Source organism: Haplochromis burtoni, unplaced genomic scaffold (assembly GCF_018398535.1).
Source record: "Haplochromis burtoni strain Fernald_Lab_line unplaced genomic scaffold, NCSU_Asbu1 Contig_175, whole genome shotgun sequence".
Taxonomy (NCBI): Eukaryota; Metazoa; Chordata; class Actinopteri; order Cichliformes; family Cichlidae; genus Haplochromis; species Haplochromis burtoni.
The window spans coordinates 427,942-448,394 of record NW_024582536.1 but is presented as its reverse complement, the minus strand read 5'-3'; the positions used below and the strand labels follow the sequence as shown (position 1 = coordinate 448,394).

The window sequence follows — 20,453 nt, the reverse complement described above, 5'->3', positions numbered from 1 at the left end:
GCTCGATGTTTATGTGGCCGTAAATTGTTTGGATTTTTTTTTTTTTTTTTTTTTCTTCCTGGTTTAAAAACCACATTTTGCATCAGATTGCGAGCAAGTGCTGATTGATGATCGCTGACTGATTGTGAAACCAATATTTTTATGGCTGCTGCTGAAATTACACAGTGGCATGTCCCGATGAGTTAACATGTGTCAGGATCATACACTGTATATAAAAGATGGACGCAGCGACTGTGATGTCACACACTTGTTTGTGAAGTCCTGTTTGGAAGCGATAAGTTAACCATTTTGGTTGTTGCTGCCTGGGATTTTTGAAACTCGAGCAGTCATATCTGAATCAGAGTGTGGAGTGCTCAGTTACAAGCCACAGGCTAGATTACTTGTCAGGTAATTCCACTAAAACAGGTAACATCAACACCACAGACAAGATCAAGCAGTCCATTTCAGTGACTCTTATTAGCTGAGGTGAAGCAGCTAGCACCCACAGTTAGCACCTCTCAGTCAAAGCTGACTATGAGTAGTACCAGGCTGGAAACATGTGTGCTTGTGTTATAAATGTAGGCATTTTAAAAGTATTTGCGTATGTTTCTTAGGGGTTTTCTCACAAAAGAAGCTTGTTTGGGGTAAACCAACAATGGTAGCATTTCCAAAGTGAATGACCTTTACTGTTCCAGTATTTTTGTTTTAGTGGAAAGACCAATTAAGGATTTAGTTTCTTCTATGCGGGATGGAAAGCTTCTCTCTGTGTTTACTAGACCTTTTAGAACATACAGGTTTTGACAGTGTTACTATTTTTATGCTGAAGTGGATGTGAAAAATCGGCTTAATGCTTCTCTAACCTTTGCAAATGCTCAGACCTTCACGGTTGAGGACGAGCATTTCTGACAGCATTACCTCTTTTCCTGCCCAGTTCGAGTAACTGTGAGAATCCGGTTAATTCTGCTGTAACCGTTGCAACTTTTCAAACCGAGGCCAGCAATAGGAATATCCAGATGTTTTCTCACAGATGCACGCTGATGTGCTGCCTTTTTTTTTTCTTCCCAAGCCTGCCTAGTTATCCATCAGTCACCACCACATCACTGAAGCTTCAGCCAAGTTTTCTTCTGGCTTCACGAGCTTCTATTTCAGCAGCTTGGTTTGTTTTGCTTTGAACTTTGAAATCTGAAACTAATTTGGAAAATCTTGAGTCTGCTTCTCAGCAGTGAAAATAAAAGCAAAAGGTCAAACGTGCTGAATGCCGTGCTGCTGGGCTTTTTGACAGCCTGAGTGGAAGCTGTAAAAGAGTGTTCATCACTAAGGTCACGTGTTTGGCTGCTTGATGTTTGCTGCTGTCCACCCTCCTGGGAACCTAATAAGGGTTTTACGACTCTGTGTTTCTGTCTGAGAAATTGGATTTAAGTGCAGCCTTTGGCCTCTCTGTGCTTCCACCTGAGCAGTGACGGGCAGCAGAGATGATTTGCTCCGATCTTTGCTCAGTAGATGGCGAGTAACGACATGCAGGTCAAGAGAGTTATCATTAGAGAAGAATGGATGCTGTGCAAATGTTCATACTTTGAAATGGCAGTGAGGGGGGGGGGGAAGCTTCCTCTACAACACCAATAGCTGGTATCGAATATAATTACCCAGGTTCACTACTTCATGGCTCCTCATGGTGGCGCTTGTTAGTCAAATGAAGATAAAATGAGCAGAACTTTGCTAATTAGCAACACAGAAGATGAAACTGTTGGGGAACAGTGAAGAGAAGGACAGTATGGGCTTAAACTGACGCAGTAAAAATGTCTGTATTTGAATAAGTACATTTTCATCGGAGTATGAAGTATCGCAGAATCGTTGAATCTTGTTATCGTGTAATGCATCATGATAGTATTGTTTCATGTTTCTCTTTCACCTTTACTTAAAACATTCAGGTGAAATTTGATTTATTTGCTTTCTGTCTGCGTAATTATTGATAATTTGCCTCTTTGATCCACAGACGTACATCGGTTCCATCCTGGCAGCAGTCAACCCTTACCAGCCGCTCCCTGGCCTGTATGACCGACCCGCTGTGGAGATGTACAGTCAGCACCACCTCGGTGAAATCTCCCCGCACATCTTTGCCATCGCCAATGAGTGCTACCGCTCGCTGTGGAAGAGGCTGCAGAACCAGTGTGTCCTGATCAGGTGTGTGATCTATTTTTGTGAATGTATTTTATTTGTTTTTGAATCTCCAGAAGTTTTAATGGATTTACAAAAACACAGCAAGGAGTTGAAGCAAACTCATGTAAAGTCTAGCGGCTACTAGAGGGCAGAGTGTGAAACGTTGGAGTATTTTAAATATTTCATTATTGTTTTACAACTTTTGCAGACTTGATGGTTCACATTTAGAATATCAGCACCATCTTTGCCTGAGGTTTTATCAAGCATCCTTATTGGTCCATTGAATAACCCCCCCACAGAGTACCAAACTCCTTCATCTGGTTTCAAGTCTCCTCAGCGCTTTGGCTGCACCTCTGAGGATCTTTCTCTCTCTCTCTCTCTCACACCCACACTAACACACACACACACACACACACACACACACACACACACACACACACACACACAGCACACACACACACACACACACACACACACACACACACACACACACACACTCGCTCTTTCTATCGCCATCCTCTGTCTGCTCCCTTCCGTCCCAACATCCTTCCTCTTTGATTTCAGTTGGACAACTTTCACGTCGACTGTGGCTCCATTGTTCAGTCGACACACACAGACGTTCTCTTCCTACTAAGTTAAAAAGGAGCTATTTTTGTAACTCAGATATGATAATATTTGGCTGCTAATTTAGTGAAGGACGGATACAGGAGTTATGTCTGAGTTTAAGTGCGTGGGAATTGTTGTTAGTTGTCATCAAGGTATCCTGAATACGTGGCCATTCAACTTCCTGTTGCAACATTGTATTGTTGGCAGCAAAGTAGTTATAAAGAGGAGCAAATAAATTAAGAGCACAAAAAGGGTGGTACACTACACAGAGATTATTGAGCCAGAATGGCTCTATCAGCTTTTCCTGTGACAGTTTGCTCATTAGCTGTCGTAGTTAAGAGTTGAGAGCTTAAAATTCTAGTTTCACATTTCTGTTTCTTCCGTTATGAAATGCGTGTCATGTTTTCATCTACAAGACAGAGCATATTAAAATGTGTTGAGAGTTTGGAAACTGAAATCTCCATATTTCTGAAGACTGTTTAGAGCTAGTATCTGAAGCAGAAAGAAATAAACATGGTGCTGGAGAGGTGTCGTGTTTGGAGAGTCTCAGTCTGCTGCTTCAGGCAAAAGTGCTGCAGTTTTCTTAGGATTAGCCGGCATTAGTTTACAGCCTTGTTTGGTTCGCTTAATTGGCGTTGGGGATAACGAGGCACACATGTTTCCTTTAAACTTGAACCGGTTTAAGTTTGTGGGGAAAGCAGAAAGTTAAGTAGCTGGGATTTTGTTGTTTGCATTACACATTAATGAAACATTAATTAGCGATTATGTTTAATTCCTTCTGTGTTGCTGATGGTTTAAGTTGCACCTCTATAGTCATCACCATTGAGGGCCTGACCATCTACCACACAAAACATCTCTATGATCCACATCACTCACATGATTTGTCAACCAAAATGTCAAGTGGAAATTTTCACCTTGGCTCATTTTCACAGCCTTTTCCAAAAGCTGCCACTGTTGCGTCCAAACTTAGAAATGTTGGTGTGCTGGGAGGAGATCTCACAAGAAATTGAAATATTGGCAGATGCAGCCTACAGATTCTGTCCGCTCTGAATGTCTTCCCATAAAAATCAAATTTAGCTAAGAATCTCTTAAAGTGTGAGTTGGCTCTTAAATGAGGAGGAAGAGACGGTTCAGTGCTGGCGTCTGCATTGCACTGGTGCTGGTGTCCCATCACCTGAATCATGAGGTAGCATTTCATCTGGCACTCTCTTCAGCTCCACCATGGAGACACTAGTTATTATGCTGCAGTTGGTTTATCAGTCATTCTATAAATTTAATTTCTATGTCCCAGTAACATAAAGGTTATAATTAAGCTTAATAACTGCAGAGAGACATGAAAAAGATGGTTGCTCCATATAAAAACAGATTTTGGCTTACTTGCTGCAGCACATGTAAACACACCATTTGATCTGTGCCAGTAACCTTGTTTCTGTACATGCATTCAAGTTTTTTTTTTATTAAAAACCAATGATGACCATTTTTAATCCTAACTTACAAAATGAATGGGAATACTTCCCTGTGCTTGTGCACGGCATGCAGTCTCACGTGTTCTGTCTGTCGTCTTCTGCTCTGATGATGTATTTGGGATACACAAATTCTTTTGTCTGGCACGATGTTGGTTAGTGGGAAGAACATGCGCCATGGTGCACAGAGCGAGGCGTAAACACAAACGTTGTAGTGGCGCTACAGAAAGTCCTGAGCCACACAATGCTGTCACTTTGTTAACGAGTCGTATCGCTGCTGTGGATCTGCTTTGTGTTTGTCTTCATCACCTTTCGCTTTTCAAGAAAAATCATTTGTTGTTTCTTGTATATTGGACAAAACTGTGGAACATTTTTAACAAAGGGGAACAGAGCTTGTGAAACTTTTTAAATTCACCACAGAAAGTGAAAAGTTGAAAGAAAAATAAAGCCTACAGTTCAGTTGTGTAATTTTTTTCCATGACAGCAACAGCAGCACGTGAAGTCATCCAGGCCAGAGAGGACAGACCGCAGACCACAGCCGTAACCTTTAGCTGTTGTCTCAGCTAAAACACAACCTGATGGTTTTCTGTCTGTTAAAATAGAGTAAATGACACACTGAGCTTTCCAAGGTACACTCTGCACTGCTTGATTATCCTCTTCTAACTCTGATTGGTTTCGTATTCCGAATATTTTGAGGTTCGATGTTGCAGCTTTTTATGCGCTCCATTGTCTTAAGAATTCAGCTGGTTACAATGTTGCGAAATAGGAAATGAGGGTGATTACAATGAAAGAGCTCAAACACTGTCGTCTGACAGCCTGACCACGATATGCTTAAGGTTATACTTAGCAATATACTTAAGTTTACATACAGAATTTACTATTACTCTTAAATAACTTGTTTTAAACTACGGTACCACCAGAGTTTCTTTCTTTTTTTCTTTTGGACCCCTCAGGCAGGGAAGTTTAAGACTTTCACTTCTAAGCACTGGGTTTGTTTTCTGTCAGTGTTTTACTGCCTCTGAGCTGCTAATTAGCTGCTAATTGTTATCCTGAAGGTAGACTTTTAAACTTTGCAAAGGAATAAAACGCTTAGGTTAAGGGTTATAGACTTGGCAGCGCTTTGTGAAAAACACATACAGATATCTATTTTTCCACTGTGAAACTGTAAAAATCAAACGGGACTCTGAATGCAAGACGATCTTTGAATTAAAACAAAATTCAAAAGCTAGAAAAATGTTCTTGGAGTATCTGCAGAACCCACGTAAACACAGAGAGAACATGAAAACACAGAAAAGCCCTAAACTGGTTTCAAACCCTGGACTGTGAGGCGACAGTGCTAACCACCTCACCGCTGTGCCGCCCCCACCTCTAAACCCCATCTGCCCATGCGTCTATACCTCAGAATTTGTCTGCTTTTATACTTTCACATCTGAGTTCATGAAGTGGTGGTGCTCCCCCCCCTCTGAGTGATGGATGTGTGAGGCTGTGAATAATTGCAGGGAGGGGAAGAGAACCCCCCCCCCCCCCCCCCCCTTTTTTTTTAACCACCTTGTGTTTCTCCTGAGGGCCGCTGCCGGCCGTGTGGGCCGACTTTTTGACTGAGGATCAGAACTGAGGCTGTTTTTGTCATGCTCTGTGGTGGTCACTGAAAACACATGATGCCCTCTCTGTAACCACACAAAAATAATCCTGAGTCATTCAACATCATATATCAAACGATATCATTTAATTAGTCAACACAGGATCCATTAAGTGCAGTTATTAATGAGTGGCAGTCATGGCAGTGAAGAAAGACCTGAGTGTTTAAATACTCGCCTCTCATATGTGATCTCCCACTAAAGCAGTTTATTTCTAACTTTCTAACCACGTCCGATTGGCTGCAGTGTGTTGAGCTGGGTCAAATTAAATGTGACTGAATTACTGACTTTACTGTACTTGCATTTAAAAAGATAATTTAAATGCATTTCAGTGGCAAAGAGTGAGACGACCAATACTTGAAACCAGATCACTGACGCAGTCGTTGCCCTCCATGACAGAGCCGACTGCAGACTTTTTACAGGCAGGTTTTCAGGCTCATAAAGGTTGTATTTTTGATACCCTGAAGTTAGACTTTGGGTGGAGGATCATTTTAACACAGAGCTGAAGTCCTGCCCAGCTGCCGCAGTACGTGGCATGGTTCACAATGATCTCTGACACCCACACACATTTCTCCTGCAGGTCCCCCAAAATCACCAAAGCGGTCTCGGTGCAGACCCTCATAAAACATGTAACATGCCAGCACCTCCACCCATACACAGAAAGGTTCGCTTCATGGTGTGTTTGAGAGAGAGAGGGAGGAAGAAGAGCTATAAATCGCAAGCTGGCACTTTCAGGCGAGGCAGGAAGCTTCTCTCACTGGATTTAGGGATTGTGGGTAATCAGATCCAGTCAGGGGGAGGCGAATGAAACAGAAGCCGGTGTAAAATAAGTGGAGAAGGAGGAGGAGGAAGAGGCCAGCTCTAACACAAGGCCATCTGCTCATTAATGCTCATAAATGCCACTCTGCATTTTCAATTATGCGGGTACCTGCCTACATCGAGCCACATTGTTTTAATGGAAGCCCCCCTTTGAGCTGGTGCTGCAGATTTCAGCAAAAATGCCCTCCCCACCGCCAGCAAAGAAAATCCTGGAAAACCTCCAAACGCTTGCTGTGCACAGAAGATGCCACCATGGCAGGTTTAAGTTTGGATAATAAAGCAATAAACCAGAGATGCAGACCTCTAATTCACATTTTATTAGCTAATTCTCTCCATTTCTTATGAACCTAATTTCTTTGTTGGCTCAGTAGCATTCTTACAACTTTAGTGTTGCAGAATAAGCCATGCCTTCATCACAGAATTGTATTAACCACGCCCTAAATCTAAATATATATACGTCTATATCTAAATCTAAATGGAACATGAACAGGTGACTTCTATAAATTCAATCCTTGTACAGTACCCAGTTTTTGGGGCTTGCCTGTATGGAGGTTACTGCCGGGACAGGACTTGACTGACCTGCAGTAAACACTGACCTTGACCCTGTCCGGCTCTACTGGGATGAACTTGGAATGCAGACTGTGAAACACCTTATCACACAGTAGAAGTGATGGACCTCATTAATGCTGTGGATGAGACCAAGCCTTTGCAGGCAGGTTCCAACATGTGAATGAAAGATTAAAGGCAGAAGAGTGGAGGCTGTTAGAGCAGCTCACTAACACTCATGTCATTGGTTCAACATTTACAAATGGTTATATTAAGCAGACAGCCAGGGTGTTTGAACACTGTAATAATCGACAGTCAGAACAAGTTTGTCATTTAAGAACAAAACAAAAGCTAGCACACTCATGCCTGAAGCTTCAATACAATCAAACTTTTTCATTTGCAAACTTTGGCTTGTTGGGCTGCTTTTTTTATGGCTAGAAAGGCTCGAATTTTTAAATTGCAAAGCTGTCGAGGTGTTTTTCTGCCCAGCCTACAGGTTCCCTCCCCCAGCAGTTTGTTTCTGACCTCCTGACCCATAGGTGGGTGCCGGGTCAAACCCAATAGTCTCCAGCCTTGTTAATTACTCAGGCATGTGGGGGTCACAAAAGCCCTGCAGCAAAGCCTTATGAAAACATACCTGAGAGGGTTTCTCTTGGGATTCAGCAGGATTTCTCTTTTTCGCCTGCTTTGAGTGTCTGACACATAATTTGTGACCAAAGGAAGGAATGGATCACAGCAAAGGAAGAGAGCCTGGTGGAGCGGAAACATAACTAACTGTGCAGATTTAAGTGTAACATGAGACGAGCAGTTTTCTAAATGTGAAATTTTCTGGTGTTTGCGTTTTATCAGTGTTTACATGTAGAAATAAGCATCAGTGCCTTTTCATGAGTTTCACGTTAAATAATGACGCATCCCAGGTAACTTAAAACACTCGCGAGATCCCGTTAAAGATGCTCTAAAAGCTGGGGAAGGTTTTAATCATTCTTCACCATCTGTGGGGGACATCCAGACAGGACTGGTGACCTGATCCTGGATGCTGTGGAGGAGGTTGGTGTCACATGAAAGTAAAGGCTGTTGCAAACACTGGTAGGGTAAGAGGCGGTGCTGCTATGGGGGCATTAGTGCCTGAAGAAAAACACCTTGAACTCAGTCCATTGTTGGATAAGTAAGCAGCAGAGACTGGATCAGCACAGCTGTCTGGGCTCAGATTGAAAACTCCAGCTGTGGGTATCTTGACATTAGTCTGACGCTGGGCTGGAAGAAAAAGGTCTAATCCCTTATACATGGTTAGATTTTTAGCACGAGTCGCACTTCAGTCTAAGCTCAGGCTTAGCTGCACTTGGGCTCCACTTCTCTCTGATAATCAGACTAAACTTCCTGAGTTAAGGCCCACTCCCACTGCACCATCTGCAGACGTCTGGTCAGCCTATCATCACGTCTCTTATCTAATCTCAAACTGTTCACACACAAGAAAGCACTCAGCACAACAGCACAGTGTAAATATGCAAAAGTTTGTGTTCATACATAGACTGTGTAGTGCAGGAAATGGCTTTGTCTTCATATACGTTCTATTAATACAGTGTTCTCACACCTTTCCCCCGTCACACATCACCAGCAGCCTCTTTTATCAACTTTAGCAACTTTTGGTCTGAGATTTGATTTTGTTTGGATGTCGTGAGCTGTAAGGATCCAGTGTGATCAGTGTTATTGGATGCTGCCATTTATAAATTACCCACAATTTTATGTAATGAATGATGCATTCGTTTTTAATTGGCCTTCCGATTATCAACTCCAAATGGTAATCATGTGTTTTTGGAGTTTCTAACAAGTATTTCTTTCTTGAAAAATGCATTTTTTTTTATGCAAGAACCTGTATACCTTTATCACTCACACGTCTACACTTCTTATCATTTTATAGTGTGCAATGTTGCAGTAATCTAAAACAGGAGGCTTTGTGTCATGAAGATGAAGGAGGTCCTCACCTGTTTATAAATCTGTGTATTGAGGAAGAACAGAGACTCGCTAAAGACAATAAAACAAAATATTTCCCTCTAAGTGTTTTCGTTTTTATATTTCTGGCTGCACATTATTTCTTATTTTAATTCTCGATTTTTACATGTTTAAAGTGACAAAAAATGTGAAGTGTAGTTAATTCAGCATTGTCTTAAGAATTCATAGTATGATTTACTAAAATGTGCTATTAGGTCAGTTAATATTTGCTTTACTGTCAACATGTTGGTTAAATGAATGCAAATGTTCCAGATCCTCTGGACTCCCCTAACTTACACAGCAGATTAGAAACAACAATAAAACAATAAATATAGAGTGTGAGACCATCTGAACGTCCCATGATGCAATGTGGTCTAGTTATTTACTGTAAAAGGGTTAATGGGCATAGACAGGGTGAGATATAATCAAGTATCTGTTGAATTCACAGAAGTGTGTAAGTGTGTAGGACATGACGTGCAGAGGTGCCCGTCGAACCTTACAAGGTGCATTCCACACCAGCTCGGCAAGTAATTTAATCTTAATCTTCTTTTATGAAAACAGCTTCTATCGGTCGATGAGAACATTTCACCTTTTTGTCCCAGTGAAAAGAGCCAGTACATTTCCCAGATTCAATTACTTGTGTAGACAGATTTTTTTTCTCTTCTCTCTTTGCGTGTCGCTCCTCATCTCGGTTTCTCTTCCCTGCTCAGAAACTCTTTCACTCTCTAGCAGAAACTGAGGCTCTTTGCCTCAGTACAAAGATTCTGAGTGAGGTCCAGAGCTGTGGAGGCAGTTCGTCCAACACAATCAGTCGCCTGGCTGCAGACTCCCTCCTTCCTGCCTGTGGGGGGGCTTTTGCCTTGGGTGGCAACAACACGGGGGGAGCCAGGGATTAGTACAAAAGCAGGGTGCTGTATAGCTCCGTGTGTGTGTGTGTGTGTACCTGTTTAGGCATCTTTGTGGGTGTGTGTGTGGCTCTCTGCCAGAAGTCTTTTAGGTGACTTGTGTTTAACAGGCCTTTCCTGATTGGCCCATTTGTGTAGAAGAAGTTATTCAAATGAGTCACATGTGAAAGCCTTTAAAGTTTGACCTGCTGCTGGTGAGACGCACTGCTGAGATCTGCCGTTTGAATCACTAAAACTTTATTTTCCACCTTTTTTAACTGCAGTCTCTTTTGTCATAACATCGACACTCATGCGCTGCCTGTTCATGTCAGAAGTTATTGCAAGTCACCCAGAGAGTTTATGTTATCTCCAGTCCTGTTCTGTGTCCATCAGGAATGTGACACTGACTTTAAGGATGTGGCCTCTCTCTAAAGTCTAAACTCTAAACTCTAAAGTTCAACTTTATTTATAAAACTCTGCAAAAGCAAGCAGTGTTTCCCAAAGCACTGTCCAAGAGACAATGACAAGGCTGTCAAAGCTCTGCTTTTTAAGATGACCCACAAATAGGTTCTCTCACTACTTTGTTGAGGCAGTTTCACATAAATAAGGTTTAAACATTATTTCTAGTTGTACATTTCATCAACTAAAACGCTGTAACCCAAACCATAAACTTTTCCTAAAACCAACAAAGACTTTTTAAATGCCAACAATAAAAGTAAAATTAAAAGCATTAAGGTCCAAAAAGTGAAGGTTGCTATGAAGTTTATGCTCTAAATAATTTGAATTTAAAATACTTTAAATTTATAGATCCAAAATATGCATTAAATGCATGTGTAAAGGGATTTCATCCCTAAGCTGATAATCACTCATAATATTTGTAATAGAAAGTTAAATATCTGAATAATGTTTTGCAGTCTTTAGATGTAAATGAGATGGTATCTTTCCACTTTCCCACATACACAGTCATCTGCAGACATGTCGAATAAAAGAGAAGTTCAGCAGGATGGCTGTCAGATCACCTGGTGTAGTTGTCGGGTAACAAAGAACATTTGTGCGTTATCTTTACATCACAGTAGGCGAGGTGATGTAAAGAGCATGAATGTTTTTCACGGTGCTGTGACTGTGTGGTATGTCCATCAGGCCTCTGAACCACCATAATGCCTCGAGAGGACGATCTGCTGTAATGCAACCCTGTCCATATGTTTCCCACTGCCTCTCTTCAAGTGGAATTTCCTCAATTTGCTGCCAGCGTCATTATATAAAGCATGCATCCAATTAGTTTCCAAGGTGTTGTAATATTTCTGTAGTATCTGCTTGGATTGTGGGCTTATGAGCAGAGGACTTTAGTCGACCTTTAAGTCTTTGCCTCTCCGGTAATGTGCAGATTCTGAGAGGATTATTTTAAATGAAGGAAAGAAAGTTGGTTACAGATGATCATAATGTGAAAAATAATTTTTTGATATATCAGTTATTTAGTTAACAAAGTTAAAGCAGATGTATTCACTTTAAAGTATTCAACAGTGTCAAAGTTTTATACCAAAAAAAGATTAAATTCCCAATTCTTTGTGCCAAAACTGACTCCGCCCCCCAGAGCTGTTGCTGATTGATCTTTTCCTGGTCAGCTAACAAGTTTAATGGGCTGTTTTAATGCACATAAGATCCAAGTTACAACATCCTTGTACTGAACTCTCAGCCTGACTTAGCTTAGATGAGCTAGAAAAACAATAAAAAAATAAAAAAAATGAAAAAGAAGAACGTTACTGTAGCTGAACTAAGGCTACAAAAATATCCATGAATGTTTTTAGTCCCATCCTTAGTTTCTTTCAGGCTTTTTTTCTCCTCCCTGCATACAAACCAGAACACAGAAACACGTCTGTTCAGTGGTAAAGGAGCTACCAGCAGGAAAAACCACATGTCAAACACTGTGATCTCTCTGAGGGGAGTCACCCAGCCATTATCCAAATGAAGAGTTTTCTTCCTAAATAAAGTCCCATCTACTGTCACCAAATGTTTGCAGATGTGAGAGAAACTCTCATTTAAAAAAAAGGATGTTTTGAGGTGTCGTAAACAGGATTTCATAACAAAGGCAAACAAGCGTGCTGTGGTGCTTCCTCCTCGGGGGTTAGGTCACATAGCAATTTCGGCCTGCAGACATTTAATTAAGGCTCCCACCCAACAATAACACATTGAAGATATGTTGAAGATAATGGTTTTCACATTATTTTCACTCAAATCTAGAAGCAATCTTGTAACTCAGGGGTCATCTTGGAAATGCCTCTGGGCATCTATCTACTGCCTAAATGAACAGAGAGGAAGCCAGAGCTTTCATTTCCATGTTCAGTGGGACGCAAACACTGCGTGAGTCACCAGTCAAATCAGATCTTTTTTTTAAAGGCAGCTTAAAAGGTTTGATTAATTTTTCTTTGAATAAAGTTTAAAAGTTTCACCACATTCTGATTTAATTATTCAGCCCAGATCTCCAGCTCATCCCACCAAACTAAGTAAAATGATAAGAATTCTCGCCTTTATCTTTATATTGATTTAAAAGTAAAGATGCCAGCAACCCATAGACTGTATATAAAAGATGGATGTAGCCACGGTGCCATCCCACAGTTTTGAAGCCCCTAACTGAGCTTTTCCATTTTAGCTTCGCTGACATTCAGATATCACAAAGGGACACTTCTTACTTATAAAGTGTCAGTTTTTCAGTCAAAAGATTGGCCAGCTGCTTTATTATCCCCATGGATGCTGATGGGAGCAATTCATGATCCAAATTATCCTGATATGTCATTCACAAATCCAGCCCATAAACTCATCAGTGTTTACTGAGGTCACAGTAAAGAACTGAGGGTCATTTTTCCATAGACTTCTATGCATTTACTTCTTTTTGCATCCAGAGGTGTCGCCCCCCGTTTGTCATTTCTATAAGTGCAGGTTTAGGTCAATTCTACATTTATTTCACAGACTTGCAAGCTGCATCCATCTTTTACCTACCAGTAGCATATTTATAAATTGAGCTATTTGTATATATCAGAACTATTTTGTTATATTTTGTAAGTTGGAGCAACTGTAACTACATAATTTCCTCAGGGATTAATAAAATATTCTGCTGGTGATTCTGACTTGCATGGATTTCTTTTCAGTCTACTTAGCACGCTCTGATGTTTCCTGACAGTATCACTGAAACGCTTCCTCCAAACCTATTTTCTCCCAGGCTTCCAGAAAAGGTCAGAGGAGCTGTTACTGCTGTAGTTGTCTTACTTATGACCACTAAGTGTAACTTCTTACAGGTCTTTAGTGTGTCTGTTGAATAATGCATTTTTGGGGAGAGTAATCTAACAGTCGGGGGTTGCTCTCGGTGTCTAGGTTTTCAGGGTTGATTATTAACGTGACTCGCCTGAACCTCACACTGTTTGGCTGTGGGTTGCCAGGTTCACGTTAAATGTCACTGTGATGTGCGTGAGGGTATCCTGCTGTGTTTGACAAGAAAGTTGTGTTACCGATTACAGCAGTAGAGGTGCAGCTGGACATTATGTTGGGTGATTCTACACCCCTTTCTGTCCATTTCTGTTAGTTGTGTTGTGTTTAATGTACCTCGGCATCTGATAAATGTCACCAGGTTATTCAAGTGAAAACTTCTAAAATCCGTGTGTGTGTGTGTGTGCGTGCGTGTGTGCGTGTGTGTGTGTGTATACCAAGTCTGTAGTGGGATGAAAGTGATTGTGGTTCAGGCAGATGAAGCTTGTCAGGTGGTTTGACTTGCAAAAATCATAGTCATCAGCACAGCGCGTGGAGAGTGGCTGTTTTAAGCGTTGGCTCTGAGTGTGTGGAGTTTGCTGCCCCATATACACACAGCCCCTGCCTGTAAAATAAAGTGGGGTTATTATAAAGGACTGTAGCTGTTGAATGACTATCCATGACTAAATAATGCTTTTTCTCTATTTATAGAATAAAACTTAATCATTGTTGCAATGGTCATTCAATTGTGTGCTTCATTGTGGCTGCTGTATCCTTACAGGGCATGAGCTTGCTGCATTTCAGTTTTGTCGACCCTCTGTGCTCACCGATCAGTGAGAATAGATTTCCCTGATCTGGTCGCCTGAAGCACACAGTTCTGCCTTTGAGCAGAGAGGTCAAACCCACCTGTTCTGTTTGATGCTCGGTGTTAATCATCCAAAGCTGCTCTAGTAGAGCGTATGAATAAAAATGTGGGGCTAGAAAAAGCAAAAGGAGCCATTCTTAACTATTAGTTACTCATTTTTGCTGTTTTGTTTCCCACATGAATCAGGTTTTTCATCCCGTCATGCTTCATGCCTCCCGTGGCTTTATGTCACTTCTTATTTTTATGATATTGACTTTCACTGTGATTTGATTCATTGACTGGTTTCAATACAAGAGCCAGGGATCCTAAGTCAGTTAGCAGTGCCCAGTGCGCCATCTAGTGGTTGGGTTTTGAATATTTCCCCAGAACATCTCGATGCCATGAGCTGTGTGTGGAACACTAATATTCAATTTAACATATAACCAAAACTATAAGTGTGATTTGAAACCTGCTAAAGAAATCCATTAAATGAATCTTCTTATGACATCACTGCTTAATTTCTGAGGCATCTTCGAGATTGTGTTTATTTTTCTTTCCTTTCCCTCAGTGGAGAGAGCGGCGCTGGTAAAACAGAAAGCACCAAACTGATCCTGAAGTTCCTGTCAGCAATGAGCCAACACTCGCTGGAAGTATCATCCCGAGACAAGACGTCACATGTGGAGGAGGCACTGCTGGAGAGCAGGTAAATTACACCTATCATTACAAATTAACTCCATAGTGCTATGGGGTAATGGCTCAATTGCTTTCCTGGTTAATGATCACGTCCTTTCTTCACTCTAAAGTCCCATCATGGAGGCCTTTGGGAACGCCAAGACTGTGTACAACAACAACTCCAGCCGATTTGGGAAGTTCGTCCAGCTGCATGTCAGCCAGAAAGGCAACATCCAGGGAGGCAAAATTGTCGACTGTATCCTTTAAAACCAACTTGATGTTAAGTGGCCTACGCTTCCTTTCCCTGCTCATTTCCTGCGCAGGCTTAGCATTAAAGGAGGCCATGCTGTAAGGGGTTAGCAAAATTGCTGTCAAGGGTAAAAATACAGCAAGCAGGAGAGAGCCACAGCTTCCTGTTCATTTATTAGCACAAATCCTTCATTAGGAGCACGAGGATTGTAACATTAGAATAAAACTGATTTGACTGTTTGTTTGATGCTGTTATTCCTTCATCTTTATTTATGTGTTTATGTGTTCACATGTGTTTTAAAAGTTTATTTTAAGGCCCAGCTACAGTTCATGCAACGTTTAACTAGCTGGTAAACACCGAATTGAATTTTTAATACATTTTAATGCTGGTCTTTGCTTAAGTTGTCCTATTTGAACATTTCTGCAGAATTCTGTTAGCAGTTTTGTGCGTGCAGGCTTTTTTTGACTGTTTTGTGCCTTGACACTTGACACTTTTGTGGCTGCAGACCTCTTAGAAAAGGTGAGTGTTCTTCTTCCTTCCTCCCACCAAATCTGTGATTAGGGTTGAATCAGGAGTGCTGGAGGCTGCTGGTTTTCACTTCACATTTTCACTTTGTGAAATATGTTTGTAAAGAAGGGAGGTGCAAGCAGCTCCATGGAGTTTTTGTTATCTTGTTGTAAAAGCACACCATCTTTGGGTTCAGTTTTAGAAGTTTAAACTAACTAAGGCTGCTGTTCTGTGTGTTTGGTCAAATCTGAAAATTAGCATTAGTTTTGATGTGAAGATGTATATTAACTCTCCTCTTCCTCTGCAGAACCGAGTGGTCAGGCAGAACCCAGGGGAGAGAAACTACCACATTTTCTACGCCATATTAGCAGGAACCAACAACCAGCAGAGAGGTGAATGAGGGGAAAACACCATCGTTTAATTTAATAAGCATTTAAGTAGGAAGGTTAACACAGATGAAGTTATGAGTCAGTGCAAACAGACTTCAGGCACAGAAAGAGCAGAAAGCTAACGTGGTTCAAATGTGTCATAGATGTTGTAATTTGTGTGTTTCTGTGTGTCTGCAGAGGCGTTCGGGTTGACCCATCCTGACAGCTATCACTACCTGAGACAGTCCAGCTGCCAGGATGACAAAACAATCAACGACAAGGGCACTTTTCAGGATGTTCTGGTGCGCGTGATTATGTTGCATTTACTGATTTAAGGCTAAAAGTAACAGTTATTTCTTTACTGTGTGTGCTGTGTTCCAAAACATTTGGTTTTGGTCAAATTTAAAATGTGGCAAAAACATAGAATGCACAGACTGCACATACTTTTCCTTTTCCCTCATAGTTTGACATAAATGATGTTTCTGTATGGTACTCATGATTCATAATCACAAGTCAGAGTAAGAAACTTTTGATCCTGGTGACTGAAAGCTGAAATCACTGCTGCCAAACCAAAGCATCAGACTTATGGCTTTAAATCAGTCCAAACCTCAAAGAACGCCCTAAAGTCTTTACAGCTTCTCAGGACGGATTGTTTCTAACAGCAACTTCCACCCAAAAGAAATAAAATCAGCTGGTGAGAATTTAAACATGAGGCCACCAGAGGCGACCTGAGGTTTTCATCCGTTCTTTTCTCCTTGTGTGTTTGCGGTTCCCAGAACGCCATGCGAACGATGCAGTTTACAGAGGAGAACATCAACGAGATCCTGCGCCTCCTGGCTGGGATCCTCCACACGGGAAACATTGAGTTCGTGACGGCCGGAGGGGCTCAGATTTCCTCCAAATCAGGTAGAGTTTACCCTTCCCCTCCACACATTTTTCTTCATATGGTTACAATGAACTTTGGCGAGCTAATTATGGTCCTACAAACACATAAGTCTGGCACTGTTGTCAACAAAGTAGTTCTCATGATTAAACTTAACCACGTCTGAAACAAAGAACTGGGAAATTTATTTTTTTACTCACAAACAAAATGTTTAAAGTTTTTGTTTGGGAAGATTAGAACTAAATACTTCCACAGCTTGTCATTAGTTTGGTTTCACTTTCCTTGAAAACTTTTCATTCAGAGTAAAACATTCAGACTTCAGGGCACAAACAAACCCAGGATCTAAGCCATTATTAACATTGTCTCAGCATGTTAAAACTTTAATTTCTGACTGTTTTAAACTTTCATCTGCTTTCACTGTGACTTTACCTTTGGGTTGTTTAAAGGCTAATGCATTTCAAGGTCAAAAGCCAAATGGAAAGGATGCTGACGACAGTGATCATGGTGTGAATGAGGACCAGTTAAATAAACGGGATGTGTAAAGTCTGGTTTCCTCCACTTAAAATGACATTTTACGTCCAAAGTCGTTAACGGTGTGTTTCATTTGTTGGCAGCACTCAGCTGGACATCTGAACTCTTGGGGCTGAACTCGGATCAGGTTGCCGAGGTCCTGACGCACCGGTCCATGATCCTTAGGGGCGAGGAGATCTCCACACCACTAACTGTGGAACAGGTCAGTTGTACTTTAAACATCCCAGATCAAAGCCATCCCACCAAATAAAAATGGCTACAGATAAAAAATAACAGCCATGTTTTGATTATAATGGTCCTTCCTTGTTGGGCCTCTAATGCATGTGAGGCCAAATCAAACTGAATCTCAACACCTTGCCACAGCCATGAGTACACTGATACAAAGCAGAGTTAGCAGTAAAGGTGATAAATATGAGATGGAAGGAAAAACGTAACGCTTGACTCAAGGAAAATGACATCATTAATTAACATCATTAATTAACCATTAACAGTATTTGTCAAGAAGAAGTTTAGTTCGAATGTTTGTTCAGGAAAAACTGGCTTTGCTGTTCTTTGGTGACAAATGCAGTAGGACCAGTTCTTATTGGTTGAAAGAGCTTAATAATATTCATGGAATCAGGTGGAAAATCTACATATTATAAACACAGATAAATATGTGCAATATTAAAAAAAATATCCTGACTTTCACATCGTGAGTAGTCATACTATCTACTGCATCCATCCCATAATGCATCTCCACATTTAAACCTTCAACCTCACAGAGAACAATTCTTCACTAATTTTAGCCTGAAGCAGGTTCCGGCTGTTTAAAGTGAAGGCAAAACAAAACAAAACACACCCAAAACCCAAACAGTGTTCGAGCTTTCCGGCTATTCTCTGCTGTTATTGCTTTGTGATGACTGAGGCCTTTGGGGGGCTGAACTTATTTCCTCAGTTCATCAGTCTGTAGGGGGCTGCGCTTGAGTCAAAAGCAGGTTGTTTGTGCCTTTTTTTCACTAATTCATTAATGGAGGTAAAGTAAATGTTACCGAGACCTGAGAGTTCAGTTGCTCTTATGTTTCTCTGAACATGTTAACATGGACGATTAGGACTGTGTACCTACTGGTTATGGTTACCTCCACAGTTTAACTGGCCGTCTTACATTTTTCTTTACATATAAAAAAACGTTTTTTCTCTTTACCCAGTTTCTTGTCTGTGTTGCTAATGACAGAATCTAAAAATGATCGCTTCAATCATCTAAACAGGAAACCAAGAAAATATTTAGCATAATGGATTATTCTTACTTTTCATGAAGATAAATTTCTGTCACTTAACATATTGATTAATTGACCAGTTGTGATAGTGTTTATAGTAAAAATATTAAGTGAATTAATAAGAAATTAGAAAAAAAAAAGAGTTAAAGTCAGAAAATGAGGATGATGTTAATTTTCCAGGTAGTTTCAGTTTATTCATTCATGACCTTCCAATAAGCCACTAATTAAAGACTTTAGCTGAACACCAACTGTGTTTGTCCTGCTCCTCTGCAGGCCGTGGACTCTCGAGACTCCATGGCCATGGCACTTTATTCTCAGTGTTTCAACTGGATCATTCGCAAACTCAACACCCGCATCAAGGGCAAAGAAGACTTCAAGTCAGTCAGCATCCTGGACATCTTTGGATTTGAGAACTTTGAGGTATGTTTAGTAAAATTCCCCCTTAAAATGTCAGTATAATGACCAAGTATTATGTGGTCCAAAGGGTTAACTCAGGAAAGACCCACGGGTGAGCAGGCTGTGAGTCCACTGTGACATGAGAATGTAATATTCCCTCTGGGACAAATACGTTTATTAAATGTAACTGAGTTCAATTAAATTTCAATCGCTTGTTCAAGCACATTCGAATAAACTTTCCCCTCCCCAAGAATTTTAATCATACTTTGTTTTTAATCAAGAAATCGGTAAATAACCCTCAGGGATTCCTCGTTTTCCAGTTCATTAAGTCTTCGTCTTTGTTTTCTGTGTCTGATAACCGCCTGATTTTCCCACAGGTCAACCGCTTTGAGCAGTTCAACATCAACTATGCAAATGAGAAGCTTCAGGAATATTTTAACAAGCACATTTTCTCCCTGGAGCAACTTGAATACAATAAGTAGGTGGAGGTTGTTTGTTCGTGATGCATCGATTTGTTTTGCACCAAAAGTCTGTGATCTAGTGTTACTTTGCTGTTGTATAATGCTGCTTTCAAAAGAAGACAACTGTAAAGTTTTCAGGCCGTCCAGGTCAACTCTTTGATAGTTATGTTACCTTTTCATACATTAATTAATATTAATGTATCACATTAATATTTTAGACTTTATTTTAACATTATCAAATTAAACAAAAGATTGACACATATTACAGAACAGATTTTGAGACCAGAAAAGTAGAAGGTACTCCTAAAGATTTTATTTCGTTAGTGTTACAGCAGGCGGTGCATGCAAGGAAGTCTTAAATGAAAACTGGTGAAAAGAAAAGAATCCACATATTATTAATGTCGTTTTTGCTAATTGTGAAACGCTGCCACTGTCAGCCAAGTATTTGTTACTATTATAAACCCACAAAAATGGAACTGAATCATTATCTCATGCTGAAAACTTAATGGAAGCTAGTAGGGGGAAAATGCTTACCACAGAAACATGGTTTAGCCTACATCTCCACAGAGCTGTGTTTATTCTGGTCTATCTCAGAATATATTAGAAGTTTGTTCAAGTTGATGCAATGTCATTCAAACATGGGAGATGTATGTGCAATAATGCAATAAAGCTTTTTTTTCTGATTGTGAAGCTAACTTTACTTTTTTCTGCTAAGCTAGGAGAGCAAACAAAACTAAATGTGTTACACAAAGAAAGTTTAAAAATTAAAAAAAAAAAAATTAAAAAGTGAATATGTAGGATTAAGTAAGCTAGCAGTTACAAATGCTGAAGGTATTTTTATTTGATATAGCTGGTTGAGATGGTAATAGATATATTTCTTATAGCATTTGTTTTGGTTGGTGATGACTCTTTATTAGTTGCTATCTAATGTTTTTCAAAAGATGTTTTGAATATCAGGAAATTGTGAAGTC

At 40.5% G+C, this 20,453-nt stretch overlaps 1 protein-coding gene across 1 annotated transcript in view; it reads left to right on the top strand.

Annotated features, from left to right (window-relative positions):
* Positions 1-20,453, top strand: part of myo10 (myosin X) — a 125,223-nt gene that overhangs the window by 68,003 nt on the left and 36,767 nt on the right. Inside the window, exons 4-13 of the mRNA XM_042225547.1 lie at positions 1,973-2,160; positions 14,730-14,864; positions 14,965-15,089; positions 15,589-15,602; positions 15,898-15,982; positions 16,157-16,260; positions 16,735-16,864; positions 17,456-17,574; positions 18,899-19,045; positions 19,399-19,499. Of these exons, the coding sequence (XP_042081481.1) occupies positions 1,973-2,160; positions 14,730-14,864; positions 14,965-15,089; positions 15,589-15,602; positions 15,898-15,982; positions 16,157-16,260; positions 16,735-16,864; positions 17,456-17,574; positions 18,899-19,045; positions 19,399-19,499 (1,148 nt within the window). The remainder of the gene's footprint in view (positions 1-1,972; positions 2,161-14,729; positions 14,865-14,964; positions 15,090-15,588; positions 15,603-15,897; positions 15,983-16,156; positions 16,261-16,734; positions 16,865-17,455; positions 17,575-18,898; positions 19,046-19,398; positions 19,500-20,453) is intronic.